The sequence below is a fragment of the Ctenocephalides felis genome, unplaced genomic scaffold (genome assembly GCF_003426905.1).
Source record: "Ctenocephalides felis isolate EL2017-DRISC unplaced genomic scaffold, ASM342690v1 CF-g0.4_SCAFFOLD_00845, whole genome shotgun sequence".
Lineage (NCBI taxonomy): Eukaryota > Metazoa > Arthropoda > Insecta > Siphonaptera > Pulicidae > Ctenocephalides > Ctenocephalides felis.
The window spans coordinates 48,514,480-48,536,512 of NW_020536999.1; the positions used below are offsets into that span (position 1 = coordinate 48,514,480).

Here is a 22,033-nt window from a genome sequence, read left to right on the forward strand (position 1 = left end):
TTTGAAAAACATGATCGAATTGATTATGGTTGGAATATAAATTGAAACTTTAACAATCGTGGATACAGATAGTGTTATAAATCTTTTTGATGTCACATTTTTTAACAATATTTCGGTTGTGTTGTACTCAAATAATTCTGAAATCCATAAAGCCTCAGCGAATGCTAAGGCAGTGTATATTGTCCTTTGCAATCAATTAAGTTTGATGCCAAATACAATTATGCAAAACGTTTTTGACAAAAGTGATTACGAACATCAAGCTATTCTGATGGTTTTTTATCCTCCAGTATATATTCTAAATGATTTTAATAACACCTGGCTGTTGGAGTATCATCTAACTTTTTGGAATTATAATAAGATCAGAACATTGATATTTTATTTTTCGTTGATACATTTTTCTTGGCAATGGTACAGCTTCAATGGGGTCACCAGCCAAGTACAAAATTGGACAAATAATTATAGCATCCAAGATTATTGGAGTTACTTAGATAAATCACTCCAAGGTGATGTCTTCTCATGTTTAAGTAGTAGACCTACGTCAGGAACAATGTTTTTGACAGATAATTCGAACACAAAGATTTATTTTGGAGCAGATGTATATTACATGCGCGAAGTTTTAAAAGCTCTCAATTTTACGAATCACATTTTGGAGATAGAAAGTGGAAAAACTCGTTGCACATTTGTTTTTACATCTATGGAATTTTTGAAACAAGAACCTAGAATGAGGTTTATGTATCCTGTAGATAATAATCAATTAATAATAATTGCGGGGAAACCAAACAAAATTAGTGATGCCATAAAATATATTAAACCATTCAATTCCTTGCTTTGGCTGGTTGTAGGCGTAACTTCCATATTTATTTTCGGAACAATGATTATAATTAAACCTAATAATATTTATTGGACATCTCTTGCATTTGTCAGTATCTTGCTCTATATTTCTATTAATATAAAGATAGGTTCGTGTACAACTAAATTATTCTTCGGTGTTTTAATAATTTATAATTGTTTTATATCTTATGCATATCTGACTTTTTTATACATTTTAATGCTGAAACCTTTATATCATAAAAAAGTTACATTGGAAGATATCCAAGAAATAGAAGTTATTATTCCTGATGATTTCAGTAATGATATTGATGAATATAGACTCACCGATACAGATTGGTACAGAAGGATTAACTTCATAAATAGTTCTTCTTTCATAGAATTTTATCCGCATATAAATTTTCCTACTGGATATGGATTATTTACTTCGAATTTTGATTATGAATTTAAACTTAACCAAAAATTAATGTATGGCGTAAGCAAATATTATCATGATTATTATAAGGTTAAAGACCATTTGTGGAGTACACCAATAGGGTTTCAAGTTTATGAAGGTTTTCCTCTAGTGCGTCGTGTAGAACGCATGTTGCGTTCGGCACAAGAAGGTGGTTTTCCTCAGATTTGGGCCAAGAAAAGTGCATATGAGTTTCATATATATGAGAATAATTCAATTAAGATCACATCCGAAGAAACTGCAGCAGACGTCGACATGACTTTAACTCTATCTGAATTTTCAGGCATTTTCTACGCTTGGGCATCGGGACTGCTTATTAGTTTGACACTGTTTATTATAGAGGTCATGTTGAAATATTGCAAAAAAATATAATGCATTGATATTTATGTAATATTACCATTTGAAATATTTAAAACGACTATTGTAGTTTGTATTTATTTTATGATTTATTTGTTGAATAAAAGAAGAAGGTTGATGCCATTGCGTAAATTGAACTACATTCTATTACAACTAATAACAATCAAAAATATTAAATGATGAAAAAATGAAAAAGACACACACAGATGGAAATATAAATACATATATATATATATATATATATATATATATATATGGGAGGTTCCAGAGGTTGGGGGATGGGTGGATTGGCCTTCCAAAGTTAGTGGGGGTCGGTCATACATTTGGACGCGTTTGAGGCACCCTAAATGGGTCAAAACGCAATTTTTCAATGCACGGGCCGTCAGAATTTACTTTAGAGGTATAGTTTCTTCAAGTATCTTATTTTGATCCCAAGAATTCGAAAATTAATAGATCCATGTCAATGGGTCCACGGCACAGAAAGTTTAAAAACCTATAGATTAGATCATAAACCCAGTGGCCATTATAAGTTTAATTTAAAACGCCAAAAAGACAATTTCGACGAATTTTAAAGAAATTTCTTGAATGATCGTCGAACGAAACTAATAAACGCTAGAGTTTTTTGCAGGCCTTTCATTGAATGGCTTTTAAATTTTTGAAATTGGTTCAGCCGTTTTTTGAGAAAACATTGATAAAAGGTAAAAAATGACTGACATACGCACACCCACATACACATACTTTTTCCAATCTTGGTCTCATTCGATTCAGAATCGGAAGTTAATTCGCAAGGAATAATGAAATTAAAAAAAAAATAGTATTGCAACAAATCCTTTCCTCCTCTATATGTGACATTTTCGATGAATAATCGATACACCCGCATGTATATCAGTATGTACTTGTATATATACTTAAGTTTGACCTCGGCTGCACTATCGCTTATTTATTCTGATATAACCGGTCTGTTGCCCATTAATTTATTTTACGTTCAACGCCAATTCAAACATTTGTCAGTCCAGTTTGTGACTCAACGGATACACTTTCTTCCTGGGTCAAATTCCACATCAGGGGAGACGAAAACACAAGAAGTTAAAGTACAAAATATACATTATTGATAATTAACAAAATTGATAAAATGAATGATATTATTTTAACCCTTTCCATTCGTACATTGGAAGAGTGATAGGTACTAAGTTGCCGGAATGGCGGCATCCGAGCGGAAAGGGTTATATACCCTATTGTGCATAGCTTCGAATAAAGAATTCAAAATATGAATAAAAAAGTGAAAAAAAAGTTGTTCAAAAACTATCATTTACTGTCCACGTTTTGGAAATCAAATATTTAGAAAAAAATATTTTTTTTTATAAGCTCAAGATAATATCAATCAAAATTTGGTAAAAAACGTTAGAAAAAGACGAGCATAGATATCCTGTGAAATGAAATAGAACCATTACAAACTATAGATTTGTGGTTGAAAGTGAAAAATGCAAGGTTATAAAATGAACAGAATCCAAAACATATGAGTGGAAAACCCTTTATAAAATATTATTTAAAATGAAATTTAAGTTTTTCCACAAGGTTAAGAAAATTCTAATCAAAATTCCATGGAAAACCCTCACCGATTCAAAAAGGAGAAGGGAAATTTTTCGATTACAAAAAGTATGAGTTTTACGAAAAAGAAGTTCGTAGAAGAAGCGAAAAGAATTAACCTTTATAAAAAATAAATTAAACAAAATTGGTTCAAAATTAACAGAAATAAAAAACAAGAAAAAAATAACAGAAATAAAATAATAATAAATAATAATCTTAGTGGTGGTATATTTAGGATACAAAAAAATCATTTTGAATAATGCACAGTCCTACTAGATGTGAATATAAAATGTAAAAAAAATCGGTCAAGCCATTTCGATTGTATATATGTATGTGATTGTTATTTTTTTATTAATTAATCACAAACACAATTATCTACTGTGAGTGAACATGATGCAAAGCTTGTAATTAAATATAAAAAATTCAAATATTCTACATTTTTGTACATATTTTGTTTTTAGCTTATTAGAGCCATCTTTGGCCTTAGCCATACAACTTTATTCCATTTATATTTTAACAATTCCTACAAAAACTATATTTTTTGTCTAATCACACCTATACCACATTATTAATTTCAAGTAAAGTATTGCAGAAATAATATTTTATACTTTATTATATGTGTGTAATTAACATCGTGAAAATCAAATCACGATAATATATCTAATCGTGCCAGTATATTCTTATAGCAAATGTATAAATTCATCAAAATTTGGAATAAAAAGCTTTAATATTAGGACATACAAGCACATGTCTGTATACTATGATCAATATAATTACAGATAATTTTTTAAATGTGTTTGAGAGATCGATTGGAAATAGTAATGTTAAAATTTACTGTAATCGAAAACTTGATTTTCGAAATAAAAAGTTGAAAATTTTATCTTGTAAGTATCTAAATCTCAACTTCGGTTGATTAAGTCAATGTATTATGATGTTGAAAAACATCTTAAAACAGTTGTTGCTTTACTAGTTATGAAGAAACAGCAATGGAACAAATTTCTACATTGTTTTTAATACAAATAACTTCACAAATGTCTAGTATTTTATCAAATATCAAGCCTGATTTCTAATATTTTATGATTATGTCAATAACAATTAATATTTTACAGTCATACTCTATAATACATAAATCATATTAACGTTGGCTTTAGTTCCATTCAGACAAATATCACAAAGATTGAGGATTTCTCCTGGTTTTAGTTCTGGTTAATTATTTCTTCAGTCATTCTATAAGCTAAAATGTTATTAGCAACGGCATTTATTTATTATAAATTTTAAGCTCTAATACAGCTATATTTAATAACATTTGAACCATCAACTCAATTACAAAGATCAGGAAGCTGACAACCATTCCTCCTCCCCAAGCATAAAAATTCCAAGTAATTCAGGCATAGCAAGTGGTGCATTTATATCAACAAACTTTTCCTCGACAATTAACTTTTTCTGTACTCCTGAACCATAATTCCAAAAATCATACTCGCTTTTTTGTGCCAAATCTGGGGAAGACCAGACTCCTGAATTCTGCGCAGCAAACGGTTAATTCTTTGTATTATGGGGTTTTGCTTTCCAATTCTGAAACCCATCGGAGTGGTAATTAGATGGTCTTTGATTTTGTGAAAATCGCTTGAAGTAGTAAAAGAATGATAATGTTTGTTTAAAACGGAGTGGAAATCAAATTGTTGCTTACTGTACGTGTATCCAATTTTATTATTGTCAATTAATTCTTTAGTGATGAACAAATTTGCTGGAGCTGATAGATTCACATCTAAAAAAACGTCATTCCACATGCTTTCAAAACTAACATTGTATTTGTTTAAACCGTCACGTACCCCATATGGTATCAAAATTTTAATTCCTGATTCATAAATCTCCTCGAAAGTTTTGATATCTTTGTAATACAAAGGTTTTAACATAAAAGTGTATAGAAAAGGTAGATATGCAAATGAAATGAAAAAGTTGTAAATAACCAACACGCTAAAAAATAAATTAATTGAGAATGATCTACTATTAACATCCACAGATATATTAAAAAGAATGCTGACTATGCCAAAAATGTCCATGTACTGTTCCTGATAAATATCATGACTAACTATATTAAAATCACCAAAATTATGAAAATGATACTAGTTGTAACTACTACTGCAATCCATAAGGATGAATTGAACGGTTTTATATATTTCATAATTTTGTTCATAGGTTCTGCATTTGGAACTATGACGATCATATGGTTCATGTTGACCGGGTACAAAAATCTAAGATCTTTAGTATATTCCATAGTCTCCATCGAAGAAAATAATATACCACAGAATTCTGGTTCCTCTGTTAATAGAATTATATCATACGTCAAATTCAATTTTACTAGAACAGTTTTCATGTAAAACACATCAGTCCCTGAATACAAACTGTGGTTAGTTGAATTCTTCAATAAAAGAGTAGTTGGAGAAGCATTTTCTCGGAAACAAATAACAATATTTCCATAAAATTTTGTATCAATATATTCCCAATATTTTTTTACACCATAATTACCAGTTTGTTCATAAGTATGCCCTGTAACAATATTGGAACTGAACCAACGCCAAGAATCATTTGTCAATGAAAAATAGTATATCAAAACTCTGACTATATTTTGCTTGGTACAAACACGAAAATAAAATTGCAACCACATAGAACTTGTTATATCATTTTCCAATGATATTAGTGGAAAGTATATAATAAGAAGTGTTTGATATTCATAGTTACTAAATTTATAAAAATGTTTCACAAATATATTAAGGTAGAACATCGATTCGGACATCACTAACAAATACGCTGTTGTCTTAGAATTTAATTCTGGTAGCACTGTTATGTATTTATCACTGTATATAGTTGTTACATTATTTGAAAATTTTGGCATATCTTGATATTCCATCAAATTGTCAACATCGAATATAACAGCAGTTTGTATTTCAAATAATTTAACCATAATTTCCATTTCATTTTTGACTGTAATTATGTTGTCGTCTGCAATATTGAAATAATCTTCACTAATTTCAGACGTGGCTTCATATAAAACTGTAAAGGCTAATATCAAGTTTTTTGCTTTCATGATATTAAATTTAGTTTTAATGTCAAAGTCGAGGGTTTGTGTAAGTAACTATTTGAATCATACATATAATACAAGGCAAGATATTTGTTAATCAGTTCTAGCAAATGATGGGTAATCGTATGACAGCATTACTTTACCTTATTGGATTTTTTGTGGTATGATCATTTTATAAATTACAATACTTATGCATATATATATATATATATATATATATATTAGGGTGGTCCTTAATATAGACATTTTCGAATTTTCTTGCTCCCAAGGGCTCAAATGGTTCCAAATTGATAAAAAACAATTCTCAGAAAGTTTTAGCTCTTAATAATAACTTTTAAATAAAGGCAATTCAATCAAAACTTTGTATGGAAGTAGCATGAAAAAACTTTTGAAAATAAAAAAATTAGGTATAACTTAGCAACAAATGAATTAAAAGTGAAAACTCGTGTCATTTTTTATTGAGAATTCGCCGCTATGCAAATTTTTTGATAATTTTTTCATGCTATTTCCATACAAAACTTTGATTGAATTGCGCTCCATCTAAAAGACAATACTAAGAGCTAAAACTTTCAAAGAATTGTTTTTTATCAATTTGGAACCATTTGAGCCCTTGGGAGCAAGGAAATTCGAAAATGTCCATATTAAGGACCACCCTAATATATATATATTTACATATACACATGCGTATCTAAATATTTAATCCGTAAAATGATTATACCCCAAACAATTCAATACATTTCATCCAATTTATGCACCAATTCCCATTTTTCGACCTTCTTTTAGGTAACTTGTTTAATATTTTAATTTTAATATTTCTTTTAAGGTAATTTTTTTTTTCATTTATAACTTTTATTATTTAAGTCATATCCATTATTTATTTTGTTTATTTTCTAGTCAATATTATGTTCTTGGAAGATTTGCTTAAGATGGAACGCAATTATTTCCAAAACGTTTGTAATCAATAATAATTTTTTAGTTTTTTATTATTGGATTGCTTATTTGAAACTCAAACGATCTAAGATTTAGCTATGTAATATATAGATAAAAAATTATCTTTTAACTATGTACCTTACCAAAAAAGTCTGCAACTCGTCCAAAATAAAATTAGACATTCAAATAATTATTCTGTACTTTAACTTTCTATTGAGCTTTTATATTATATTAGAAAACTCTTAAACAAGTATTTAAATGGTATATTTAGTATATAAGCCCATATAAGTTGGATGTTCTCTTCGGGTTCGATACCTGCTTCGAGCAACTTGATGTCAAGCAGTAGTGATATTGGTTTTTATATTGTATTAGAGAAATCTTAAACAAGTATTTAGTATATAATCACGTATAAGTTGGATGTTCTTCTCGTGTTCGATACCTGCTTCGAGCAGCTTGATGTCAAGCAGTAGTGACATCGGTTGTTATGTTGTACTAGAAAAATCTTAAACAAGTATTTAAATTGTATTTTTAGTGTATAAACCCATATAGGTTGGCTGTTTTTTTCGGATTCGATACCCGCTTCGAGCAGTTTGATGTCAAGCAGTAGTGACAAAGGTTTTTACTTGGAAATATAGATATCAATAAGTTTCCAAGTAGAAGTAGCCTTTATTCTGCATCGCTGCATCAATAAAAATTCATCACTATTACAAAAAATGTAGTAATAGAAATTCATCACATAGAGATTATATCATTGGGTTGCCATATATAAAAACCCGACGTACTTAGTAAGTAATCATAGATAAACATGTAGAAATATGTAAGTAATTCATCACAACAGCTCCTATAATTCTCAAATTCTGATTGATATTCTAAACAAATAAGAAAAATTATAAAGTTTGATGTTCTTTGGGCTATTTCTGCAATTTATGATCACCAAAAATTTTTGGAACGTTGATCTACAATTTTTTCCTAGTACCATCTTTAGCGATGAAATATATAAAAATAACTTCATGTCAATAAAATATTTCTTTGTGCTACTGATCTAACAATCTATCCATCAATTAAATCTACCTTATCCATTTCTGGTCATGACCGTATCACTGGACGCGACCATATCAAAGTCTCCAACAGTGGCCACCAGTCCATAAATAGATAATCAACTTGAAATTTACATTTATTTCCACAATAATATGTGTGTCTCTTTGTTCCTACATCATTATTGTAATGTCTATATCATTTTTCCACTTGCGTAGGTTTCTGTTTTATCGCATTGCTGACCTATTTTTTTTCTGATTGTTATTAAAAAATCTGGGACGTTGACGATTCTATCAATGGTACAAGAAATTCGCATGTGTAATAGACAGATTGGGAGATACAAAAAAATGTTTCAACGGTACATGTTTTTCCACACGCTTCATATCGCATAGTAATTTGTTAGCAATTTTTTAAATTTAAATGATTGATCTCTATTCCATGGACTATTAGAAAAATTGGATGTTATTCAGTGCTTACAATAATAAGGCAATAATATAGATAAATTTTTTTCATATTATCATGATACATTGTACATACATAGTTATTTCGTGCAGATTCAGTTTCTAATTATTATTTATTGTTAAAATACAATTATATATTTGAATTTTTTAACATATTTTAGTGAAGTTTGAAGCCTGTAAGATACAAGCTCCAATACTCTTACTTTTAGCTTAAAAGAGAATATAGAACAAAATATAATTAAGGTAATAGTAATAATGAAATATCTATTATTAATCTCTATTCATTTATAATTCTAGCTACTTTTTGTTGTGCATTATTTATACATGAGTCCTGAGATACTGAATGTTGTATAAGTATCCACTGAATTTAATTAATTTGTAGGGTGGGACACAAAGGTTCAATATGACTTTGGGCAATTACATTGTGAAAACTAAACCAATTATATTACAACAAATAACAAATATCAAACAAACAACTATTTGACTATGTTCAGTAAAATTTCCAGCTAATTCATCATTTAGTCCAGCCATTAAAGCTTAAATTAGGTAAGAATCTCGGAATCTGTAAGTCTGTAAAATATGGTGAGGTGTCAATACCATATGTAGGTTTTGAGACAACTTTAGGGTGTCAATATACAAGTATTTGCAGACTTACAGCTGGGTATCTCGAATTCCGAGGTGAACTGGCTATAATGACTAGACTAATTGTGCAAATGTGGTTTTTGCTGTTTTTCAAAAATTTGTCACCTGGTATTTCTTACCCTTTAGACGGGGTATCAAAGGAATTTTGCAAAATAATAGTTACAATATTCAACCAATGCAAAATTTACCAAAATTTGCAATGCAAATTTAAAGTATTTATCATGGGTACATTTTCTACAGAAATAACACTGTATATGAACTTGATCAGGTATTTCATCAGAAATAATCAACAGAATAATCATATTTCTTTAGCTTATGGTTCCTTTACCCTTTTTTTAATAATTTTTTATTCACTATTTTTTATTATTTATACCTTTGCCAGAGTTAAAGCTCAGTCGGTCCTTTTTATCCCACCTACATGTAAGCTTTTATAGAGATTATATGAAAAACTGTTGAATCTAACTTAAAACCAAAAATAAATCTTATGAAACATTCAAATAATGTACGATTAAAAAATATATTAAGGTCTCGTAAACTAAACAACTGTTCTCAGAACCGAAAAAACTAATAACGAAAGAAAATGATTTTGGTTTGGATTTTCAAACATTGCTGTTTTTCTCTCGATAACGACGTCGTAACAATCAGAGTGGCAGCTGGTTATACATATTTTTCCCTCTACTTTCAAATATTTTTGCTAAACAGTTCTTAATTTTACTTGTTGATGAAATATCGATGGTAAAACATTTTACTCGCGGCTCTTTAAGCCCGCCTTCATGCTATTTAAAAAATGGATTTCAAAAGTTTTTAATATTTAATTTCTTAAAATATTTAAAATGAGAATAATAAATAAAAAAATCGTTTCTTTGGTATGAATCAGTAGGATTTCTGCAGGCTTTAGCAGTTAAGTGGTGTTCATATAATTTTTCCATGTTGTTTCTGCCTAGTTCTAAATAATCATTATTTGTTTAAATTTATTAATGCAGTATTTCTCAATAATAAATAAAATGTAAACATTACTTATATCAATTTCTAATGTATTTTCTTCTGTGTTGTACTTTGTTTGTGTCTTTTTTTCAATTCAAAAAGATATATTTTAATATGTAAAATTGGTACTTAAACATTATTTTATATAATTAAAATATGAGTTTATTACCCAAGAGTATTAATAGTGTTTATGAATATTGTTATACATTTTATCTTAGTAATCAGTACAAATAATATATATGAAAATAAAGAAAAAGTTAACAATTTCCCAAAAAAGGTCCACAAGTTTGTGACAAATTATAACATGAAAGTACCTACTAATATAACTTTTATTCTACAGGTGAAGCGTGCATGCACTTGATTAATCAGTTTTTTTTATTATTAAGCAACAATTTTCTCACCCATATAGTGATTGAGGCGTAAAACTGTCAAAGTAGAACGTCAAGTAAAAACGAATAAAACAATACATCTAGGTCATATTGCGACACATTGAGAAAAAGTTTATCCCGTTTATGAAAACAACCTTGAATACTGCCATCGATAGGCAATTCAATCACAATTGTCGCAATATAGTGTAATAATTGAGATAGAAAAACTTAAAAATCGTTTTCTAAAATGGATTTTGATAGAAAAACTTGTGAATGGGCGCAAGTGGATTTACGGATTTACGGTTGATTAAGCCACTTATTGGAGTACCCAAATAGTTGTCGTTTTTTGTAGACTTATCCAGTGAAATTTTGCATATGTTTAACCAGCTAAAAATCAAATAGTATACAAAAAACCAATACAATACAGGTTTAAAAATTGTCAACCTGCCAATGAATTTATGATTATTAAACTAAAATAGTATAGTAATTATAAATCTTCGTCAAGCAATAAGTAAAGTTAGTATTAAATGACTATGTGACGAATTATTTTGCTTACTTAAAATTTATAATGTTTTAACATTACTTAATAAATTTTATTCTTATTGTTAAATAATTATATATCAGCTTCATTAACTTTCCTTAGGGTTGTGTAAGTTACAGTAATCCCAAAAAAAAGAAAAAAAGAATTTTTGCATGTCTTTACATTTCTGAACATTTTGGCTTACCTTAAAAAAATTAATGTAAGCGTGTGTGTGCGTATGTATACCTATACGGATACAATTTTTTGTCCACGGTTCCATATATATCTGTGTATGTAATAAAATCAATTACAAATTAAATGAACATAAAAAATCTTTTACCCAATGTTCTACAAGGTCGTAAATCAAAATCGATTAGATTAATGCGACCATTAATCTATTATAAAATTAAGTATAATTATTCTAGAGATCTGGACGTAATGAATTTTCAATGAACTCAACAAGTTCAAGTTTAAGCAATCAAACCAATTCGGTCATTAAAGATTAATAATAAAATCATTATCCGATTTATTGACTATGGATTGGATTTAGCAATACGTTTTTTATTACTTTGTCAATTAAAGAATGTTGTGTCCTCAGGCATATAAATGGCATTGAGCTTGCTAACAATTCTGATAATGTAGCAGAAATATATAATATCATAAGTATCAATAAATTATTATATTTTATTTTAGTATATTAATAAATTATGATAATTTAAAATAATTAATAATTATATTTATTTCTAAATTGGATTTTAACTATTTGATCATCTGAAAATAGTTACTAAAAATTCTCAATTTCAAACTCTGTTGTTACAAAACCTTACTCTGTTGTACCTTTGAATATGAAATTTTGTTTTTTTTTTTTTTCATTTGAAAGCAAGTTTTATTTATATTAAAATAATTGAGTTGACCGTGGCTCCATTATAAGAACTTGGACAAGCACCCAATAGTTTCTTGTTTGAGACTCACAACAACCAGCTTTATCTAAAGCAGGAGTGAAATCAGATTTTTTTATTAGAATGCGGATTTTAAATATAATATTATTATAAATATTAATATTTTAAAAACTGCCTTTCAGAGCATTACTGCAGAAATAATGATCAAAAATACTAATTAAATATGTTAAATATATTTTGCAAGGAAAAGGACACCTACTGGGTAGCCTTCTAATTGCCACCTGTTATTCTAATTAACAAAACAAGTACTGAATGTCTGCGCATAATAATAGGCAGCTTGTAATCTGTATTTTAACTACAGGTTTAATATGTGTGTTATTTCAACAACAATCAGAACTACTTAAGCTCTGTTGAAGACAAACTAATGTTCCATTACAGGCAACCCATCGGTTTGCCATTGTCCTATGTATGCGGTTTATATTAACTATTACTTCTAAGTTATTATATGTTTGAGCTACACACATAAAAGGAAATTCCCACTTGAAATTTTATTGTCATCAATGCTGCCTGATGTTAGAATTACTAAAGGCTAGAAATAAGTTTTTTGTAAGGTAGTCAGAAAAACAGATATTGGAATCATGTTACGTAGGCTTAGTAGGTACTTGCTTTCTATATATAAATTCTTCTGGAATAATTATAAGAAATAAATCTTGTTCGTAATCTCTAATTTCCGTCCGGAAATAAATGTATATTACGTTATTTTCTTACTTAAATAGGCGAGTGAAAAGCAAATCAACTGTCAACAACACGTTTGCTCGCAGCATTCCAAAATATAACTTTAATAGTAGAAGAGCTGATATCATTTTATTTATTTTATTGAAAAAAAACAATCATTTAGTTATTTAAGTGAATATACATTTAGAAATGTAATTCCAACATATGAAAAATGTAATTTTGTAGTTGTAATTATAAATGTAAATTAAAAATGTAATTCCAACATATTGGTGTCTAATACTAGTTTTTTAGATGAATGAAAAAATTGGTTTGCTATCTAAATATTAATATACATTTTTAAGATTCATATTTATTTATTACAATTTTGCAATTACTGTTGATTGTTTTTATTTTTAACACAGTGTCTTGGATTAATACAATGCTATATAGTTTCACACCTTCATATCTGATAATGTTAATTTAAATTAAATTTTTAATTCAAATTAATGAGAATTATTTAATTTGAATTAAATTTTAATCAAATATTACTTACTTCAATTTTAAATTAAAAAATTTAGGTTTAGTATATAATGGATAGTAGTTTGAATGATAAATTTTTGTGAACCTAGAGGACTGCAGTTTTAATTAAATTTATCAATTTCAAAGTTATTCAACTGTATATAAAGTTTGACCGATTTCGAAAAGGTAATTATTAGTTACGATTTAATTTAATTCATCAAAGAGATGAAGTCGTTTGATACGACTTCTCATAACAATTTATGATTGATTGACTAAAATCTCTCTTATATTTGAAAACTTCATACATATTTTATTTTAAATCATGTATTTTGTTTTAACCACCTAACTAATTACATGTATAAAACTTGTAAGAGTTTACATATCATATATAATTTTACTCTTATTGAGCTCAATTACTAGCATACTCCTAATTGAATCATAAATTATTACTTGATTAAGTATAAATCTAGTTATAACGTTTTCTGATTGGAAAGCGCGGTATGTTATGAAGTATACATTGAACTTATTAGGTGATTCATAATATTATAAAAAATATTATAATTATAACGGTGATTCATTCGTCTTTTAGGCAAATGCAGAAGCTTATTCATACTAATTCTTATAAAATATTGATATATGTACTAATTCATATTAGATTCGAAGTATGTGAGTACCACAATCATTACATATTCTTTTATGTAAACATATTAGTCCCTTATTTAAGATAAATATTTAGCAAAATATTATATACTATAATAATTATTATAGCAGTTTTTTGGCAGAAGCTTACTCATACTAATTCTCATACAAATACTAATATTGATATATGAACTAATTCATATTAGATTCGAAATATATGAGTACCACAATCATTACATATTCTTTTATGGAAACATATTGGTCCCTCTTTTAAGATAATTGTTTAACAAAATATTATATACTATAATAATTATTATAGCAGTATTTGGTACCAATCTATTCGCTTTTCTGTATTTTACTGTATACATATTAGCTGGTATAACCAGAAATTGTACCATTAAAAGCTTTTTAAAAAATATTGCACTAAAGCTTTTGTCAGCCCACCTCAAAATGTATTTATTACACAAAGCATAGAAATTATACCAGAAGACTGGTATCTGTTGTATTTTCTGGATAATTAAAATGAAGAAAGTCAAATAAAACATACTTTCTTCTCTCAATTTTAATACCTTAGTGTTTATACCTGCCTTCATAGGTTTACCATCTATATTTACATTAACTATTGTATTACTTGTAATTTAGTCAAGAATTTCTCCGAGAAATTTCAATTGGTTAAACAAAATATTATGGACCACCTTTTCTATTATCTGATTTCCAGTCGTGCACATAATTTTGATATCAGACAAAACTTGGCTTTATAGGGTTACCATCTATATTTACATCAATTTTAGCATTACTCGTGATTAAGTCATGCATTTCTCCGAAAAATTTCAATTAGTTAAAGAAAATATTATGGTCTAGTTTTTCTACTCTCTCATCTCCAGAAGTGCACATACTTTTGATATAAATAAAAAATTACTTCAATTAAGATGGCTTTATTGGTACCTCAGTTTCAGTATTACTTGTAATTTAGGTATGATTTTTTCCAGAAATCTCAATTGTTTGAAGAAAATGTTACGGTCCAGCTCTTCCATTATCTGATCTCCAGACGTGCCTAAAAGTCTAAAAAGCGAAATGTCCGTAAGTCTCGTTCAGGGTTATCGCCTTTCGAATTATTATTATTCTGTTAGCAATTGCCGCTGTTGTTGTTAGATTACTGTCATTAGTATGTTCCACATTCTATGTTCTGCAGACGTAATTGCACTAAACGGTCACTTTTAGCATTTTTTGTATTCATTCTTTTTGCAAGTGGCCCGGCCATGGGAATTCGTGCGATTGTTCTGCGTCATAAGAGTACCTACATACGTTGTTTGAACCTGCAAAAAGTGGCGCTTGTTTGAGATGAATGTGTCAAGTTTAAATTATTCTATAATGAGTTGCAGGTGAAAAATGCAGTTAATTGTAGTAAAAATGGAGTGGAACGATTTACTTGTTAGTGTAGAGGAAAAGTAGTTGAATGTTGTGTCATCCTCGATTTGCGAAATTGATAGCATTTATTATTGAATATTTTATATTTGATTTATTATATGATTTTTTAATTACGAAATTTTTGAATTTAAAATAGCACAAAGTATTACATTATTTAGTTTTAGATTTATCATCGTTTTTACTCAAAATAGATGTTCAATATTTGTATATAATCAAATACAAAGTACTAAGTGCACCAACTTCCAGATATGTGTAAATAATCGATTTAATCAAACAATATTTAAATTGTGTATAATCTGCCCGTCTAAAGATTTACTTTTGTTTACCTATTCAAAAGTATACCTGCCTACTTTTGCACTTGTCTACATGTCCTTCTGTTGACCTCTCTACTTGTCTACTTTTGTTCATTTTTACTTGTTCATCTATTTACCTTTTACCTGGCTACATGTCTACCTGACCACCTGTAAGTTACCTATCGATCTCTCTACCTTCCTACATGTCTATTTGAAAACCTACTCATCTGTCTACATGTCTACTCGTCTACCTATCCACCTTGTTTGTCTACTTGTCTACCTGTCATTTGTGTATAAATATTTCTATTATATGAATCAATCGTAATGACTTGCCATGATCATTTCAGACTATCAAGTGTCATTTTTTTATATTTTCCCTGCGACTCCAAAATCACTGGACCCGCCTTCGCAAAAATGTAACCATTATTGTACTCTTTGCTAGGTAGCTATTGTGATTATTTATTGTTATTATATTATTACAATTACTTTATTGTACTTTCTTATTGAATGATTAGATATATTTTGTTCTCGAAAATGTACAGTTTTAAATAAAAATTATATTTTATTTTGAAGCATTTGTTGTTAAAATATTAAATATGTTTTAACGTCAAATAATCATAACATACTATACAAAATTATATATTATAAAGAAACTATAATATATACTTTGATATATAGGGTAGAATAAGGCTTGAAGGTGAAGTTCCATGGGTAAATTGAAAACTTTAAGCAGCCTATGTTTATATATGTAATAAAACCTTTGTTACATCGGTATATCGATATCTTTAATCCATCTTCAATTTTTTCACATTTATGCGTAGAAAATTTTATTTATGCGTTAAAATCAAAAACATACATTAAGTAACCAGTGGAAAATTTATCAATCGCAAAATTATTGAATGCAACTCCGTCAAATACCATATATCTTAATTTATTTATTAACAAAACTAGTTGGTGCATGGCAACATGCCTTAAGGCAAATTTCTGGAACTTTCCGTACCTAATATTTAATTTTTTTAGAAAAGCTTTCAAATTTTTTGAAAAAAAATTTTTGGAAAAAATTAGATTTCCAAATATTTTAGAATTTGAAAAAAAATATGACTTTTTTGAGTTCTGAAAACGTTTGAAAAGATTGAACTTTTTTCAAAATGACAAAATATTAAAGCGCATAAGCACCGCTTTGTAGTCTAACGTGTGAAAATTGGTTCAAGCCCATATAATTATAAACAAAATTTGTACCTATTATTAAAATCTTTATAAAATATCTGATAATTTAATGTGCTATTTGTTTAATATTTATATTTGACCAAACAACTTTTTTTTTAAATTTTTATTGAATTTGCGAAACCGCTATACCAGCCATTCCAAAATCTTAATCAGTTGTTTATTTTGTCAATACAAGTAAAATGTTTTTTAAAAATGTTTTCGTTCTGTTAAAAACTGGATTACCATTTTTGATGCTTTTTGCCTCATATATTCTAAACGGTTGTATCTGCCTTAGCCAAAAACTAATCAGCACATCTCCTATCAACAAACCAAATGTATTTTTAATTATTCAAATCGGTTGATTCGTACTCTTGAAATTGTCGACAATAATTTGTATCCGCACACGCACATATACACACATACATATATTTTTCTGAGGTATGACAAAATGTTCAGAAACTTTTGAAACGTAAAGAAAAATAATAATTACTATAACTTACCCTACGGGAAGTAAATAATAAATATAACCATAGTTAATTAACTTCTCGTAGGGTAAGTTATAGTAATCGCAAAAAAATCGAAAATGAAAATTTTGATATATCTTTACGTTTCAGAGGTTTCTGAATATTTTGGCATACCTTAGAAAAAATGGATGTATATGTGTGTGTGTATGTATGTGTGTGCGTGTGCATGTGTGCTCGAATACAAATTTTCGTCGACTATTTCGGGAACACGGATGAAGCGATTTGAAAAATTCAAAAAACATTCGATTTGTATTGATAAGGAGACGTGCTGATTAGTTTTTAGCGAAGGCAGGTTTAGCCCTTCCGAAGATATAGGTAAAAAAGTGACAATAATGGTGGTCAAGATTTGACCAGGGCTTTTATTTAACCTGGGACCCTTCGGGGTAGGGGATACAATTATATGAGTATAAATACCTGTAACATATAATAATAAGGGAGTCTAGCAAATGTAATAAGAGAAGAAGGTTGTAGAGCGTAGTTCAATATATGTCATAAATTAAATAGTGGTTTTATTCACATCTTCTTATGGTGATGAAATATTTATAATTTACAGTCCACTCAATATCAAATTAATCAAAGTGATCCTCACCAAATGGTAATTCAATTCGAAAGAAGCGTCCGAAAAAATTTGAATCTTCTTTAAAAAATTTAATTTTTGGTACGGAAAGTTGCAGAAATTTGCCTTAAGGCACGATGCCATGCTCCACTAGTTCCCAAATATATCACCATTGCACATCACATATCTCGCACTTGTTTCCATCATTTTTTCCGTCCGGATTGTCTCTCGACTCCGGTAACCCAGAAAGTGCGCGACGGTAACACAGTTGGCCGGCAGCGCGTTCCCTCGGAATGCGGCCAGACGTCGCGTCGTCGTCGACGTCGTCGTCGCCGTCGTAGGCCGATTTGTCGTATCAACGCCTGTCTTCGAAGACGAGGATAATATTATGATAATAAAGAAAAACTGATATAAACACCTGATCCATCTTGTAGTTTTTAATCAGACAGATAGAGATAATTGTACCAGCCAGTTAGTTATTTGCACTTGAAATCGATATTTGTTTATTGTTTGTGGAAGAGTTATAATAGACATTGATTGATCGTGATAAAGTATGTAAATTTTTTGTAACATAAGTGGATAATAAAAAAATGCTCAATACATATAACTTATATAAATTAAGCGATATTATATTCTTATATTAAAACTCCTTTCTACATCCAACAACCTTCAAATTTTTGATAGTTGTTTTGAATATATGTTATTTCAATATTTTTGTAGTATTTCGATATCATTAGATATACTTTGAAAACTATAATAGTTTTTGATTAGAAAATTATAAATAGAGAAGAGCGGGCCTTAAAGATCCGCGGGTAAAAAAGTCCAACACCGATATCTCAAAAACAAGTAATATCAGGAATTTTTTTAACAACAACATTTGAAAGCAGAGGGAAAAGATGTTTCTTACGACGTTGCTATTGATATTGAAGGGAAATCTTTGAAATTTTATTACAAAAGTATTCTCTTTAGTCGTTTTTTTTTTGGCTTTGAGTACTGTTGCTTAGTTTACAAAATCTTAGTACTTTATCTTTTTAAGTTAGATTCAACAGTTTTTTTTATATAGTATAGTATAGTAGTACTATAAAAGCTTGAATGGGGATGGGGTGAAAGGATCCAACTAAATCTTTAACCTGGAAAAGGTGTAAACAATGAAAAATAGTAATTATAACACTGAATCAAGTTTACAAATGCAATTTTACAAAAGCTGATTAAATACTTATTTTAACTATGCTAATGATTATTTCTGACGAAATTCTAGATCAAAGTTGTATACAGTAAAGAATGTACTCATGAAGTTTATATTTAGCTTTGATTGAATAATATAGCCTATATTTTATAAAATTCCTTCAGAATTTAAAATAAAACCATGTATCTGTTTGCACGATGGCGGTTTTTTTTTACCTTGCCTACGGGGTAAGAAGGACCAGGTGGCAAAGTTTTACTAAACATTTGTTTAGTATGTGTAATTTCTTGTGATGTAATTACGGTTTGGTTTTCAAAATACAATTGCTCAAAGTCATATTGGACCATTGTGCCCCGCACTACTAATGAAATATAGAATTATTGAATCTATTTTTTATTTCCTTATAAATGAACGCATACAAAAATTCAATATTATATTATGGTAGGGCACAAAGGTACAATTTGAATTTAATTGATTATAATTGTCTCTAAACCAAATGAACTACTTTACAATGCATTACAAGCTATGTTCAGTAAAATTTTTACAAGCCCTATTTTTAATTTCAAAACAACTTTAGCAAATAATATTTACATACTTTAACCAATGCAAAATATAAATTTCAGAAGTAATTTTTTTTACTTAACTATAACGGCATAGTTGGAATAACTATTTACTTTACATATCTCATGCAGAATTGCATTTTTAAATAAATTCACTTTATTATTTATTTTTTTATTGTTTACACCTTTTCAGGATAAAAATTCAGTCAGCCTTTTTATCTCCATCCACATGTGAGCTTTTAGAGCTTATATAAAAAAAAAACTGTTGAATTAAACTCAAAATGACAAAACCTCTGATACAACAATTGAAAAACTAATTCTTAAAAATTATATTAAGGTCTCGTAAACAACAATGCTCACAACCAAAAAAGCTAACAACGAAAGATAATACTTTTGTTATGGATTTTCAAACATTTCCATTTTCTCTTGATAACGACGTCGTGAGATGATGGCTGGTTATACATCTTTTTTCCTCTATGTTCAAATATAATTGTTAAAAAATCTTTAACTTCACTTGTTTTTGAGATCTTTGGTAGACCTTTTTACCCGCGGACCTTTAAAGCCCGCTATACCACAATATAACCTGTATAAATCGATCTCCAAACCTTTCATAAACCCGACAATGAATCAGTATGTCTCAAGAGAACAAAAAGTTTCTAATCGCTTATGAATAAGTCTAAGATTGATCAATGATGATAGACATCATCTATTCATAATCTATTATTATTCCTCAGTGGGTTTGTAGATTATTATTAATGTTTTTCAACCAGGTCAAGCAAACCACGGAGATTGGTAATTCTTGTACCTGATCAGTTCCACAGGCGTCTCGTTTGCAGAACGAAACTGGTTCATGTAATGCAAAAAAATAAATAAAAACATAATTGTTTATATTGTGTGATGATGATTTCTATTAATGTTTCATCTTTCTCATGTTTTTGTAAGTATATTAGTTGTAAAGTGCAAAAATAGATAAAATAGGATTCTGAATCGGGAATGGGGTCAAGGCATGTAAGTCAAGATAAGTGAAACGAGTTAATATAGAATATTAATATTATAATAAATTGAACGTTTTCTGATTTACACACTTTTTCACATTACGTAAGTCACTATAAATATTGATTATATGTGATATTGAAAGCACTATATGGTAGTGTGGGCTTAAAGGTCCATGGGTAAAAAGAACCACCACCGATATCTCAAAAACCAGTGAAGTTAAGAATTTTTTAACAGCATTATTTGAAAGTAGAGGGGAAAAGATATTTAACCAGACACCACCTTAGCGATTCTTACGTTAAAAATCCATAACAAAAGTATTTTCTTACGTTATTTGTTTTGATTATGAGCACTGTTGTTTAGTTTTCCAGACCTTAATATAAGTTCTAATAATAAGTATACGGAATTTAATTGCTTTATAAGATTGTTGTTGTTAATTGTTAATTTTCATGTTAGATTAAATAGTATTTTTATATAAACCTTTATAAAGGCTTACACCTGATTAGAGTAAAATCGTCCAACTATACTTTCACCCTACAAAATTAGAGATAGCAAATAGCACCCTAAAAAATAAAAAATTGGAAATAAAAAAGTAAATTAAAACAAGCAATTTCACCAGATAAAATTTAAATAAATAATTATTTCAACTCTGCTGATGAATTTTTCTGACAAAATACCAGATCAAGGCTATATACAATGTTATCTAGGTAAAAAATGCACCCATGAAATATATATTTTGCATTGCTTGAATAATGTAATTTCTATTTTGTAAAAACCTTTTAAGATTATAATGAAACATTGGACCTGTTTGCCCTCTGGCCGTCCCAATTTACCCCGCCCATGGGTTAAAAGGACCGGATTGTCAATTTTTGAAAAATATAAACAAACACATTTCCAGAAAATGGATTAGCTGGGATTTTTACTGAACATAGTCAGATAATTGTTTGTTTGATACGTGTTATTTATTATGATATAATTGTTTTGGTTTTCACAATAAAATTTCTCAAAGTCAAATTAGATCTTTCGTCTTCCCTATGCGTAAATTCTAATTAAATTAAATAGACATTTACCCATAGTAAATATAGCATAGTATAGTTTATATTCCTAGAACATCGCACCGACCTATAACTTTTAATATTTATAAAACCATTAATTTCAACTAACATCGATTAAACCGATTTATCATTAATATGCATTATATGATAAATGATTTTGACAAGGTTAACTTTTATAATTTGTTCATTTAAGTTTTTCGATTAATAATCTCTTTCATC

The 22,033-nt window shown here is 28.6% G+C and overlaps 1 protein-coding gene across 1 annotated transcript in view; it reads left to right on the forward strand.

Moving 5' to 3' along the window:
- Window positions 1-15,023: 15,023 nt before the first annotated feature.
- Window positions 15,024-22,033, forward strand: part of LOC113364222 — a 25,315-nt gene continuing 18,305 nt past the window's right edge. The window contains exon 1 of the mRNA XM_026606712.1: window positions 15,024-15,096. Coding sequence (XP_026462497.1) covers window positions 15,091-15,096 — 6 coding nt within the window. The 5' untranslated portion in view covers window positions 15,024-15,090. The remainder of the gene's footprint in view (window positions 15,097-22,033) is intronic.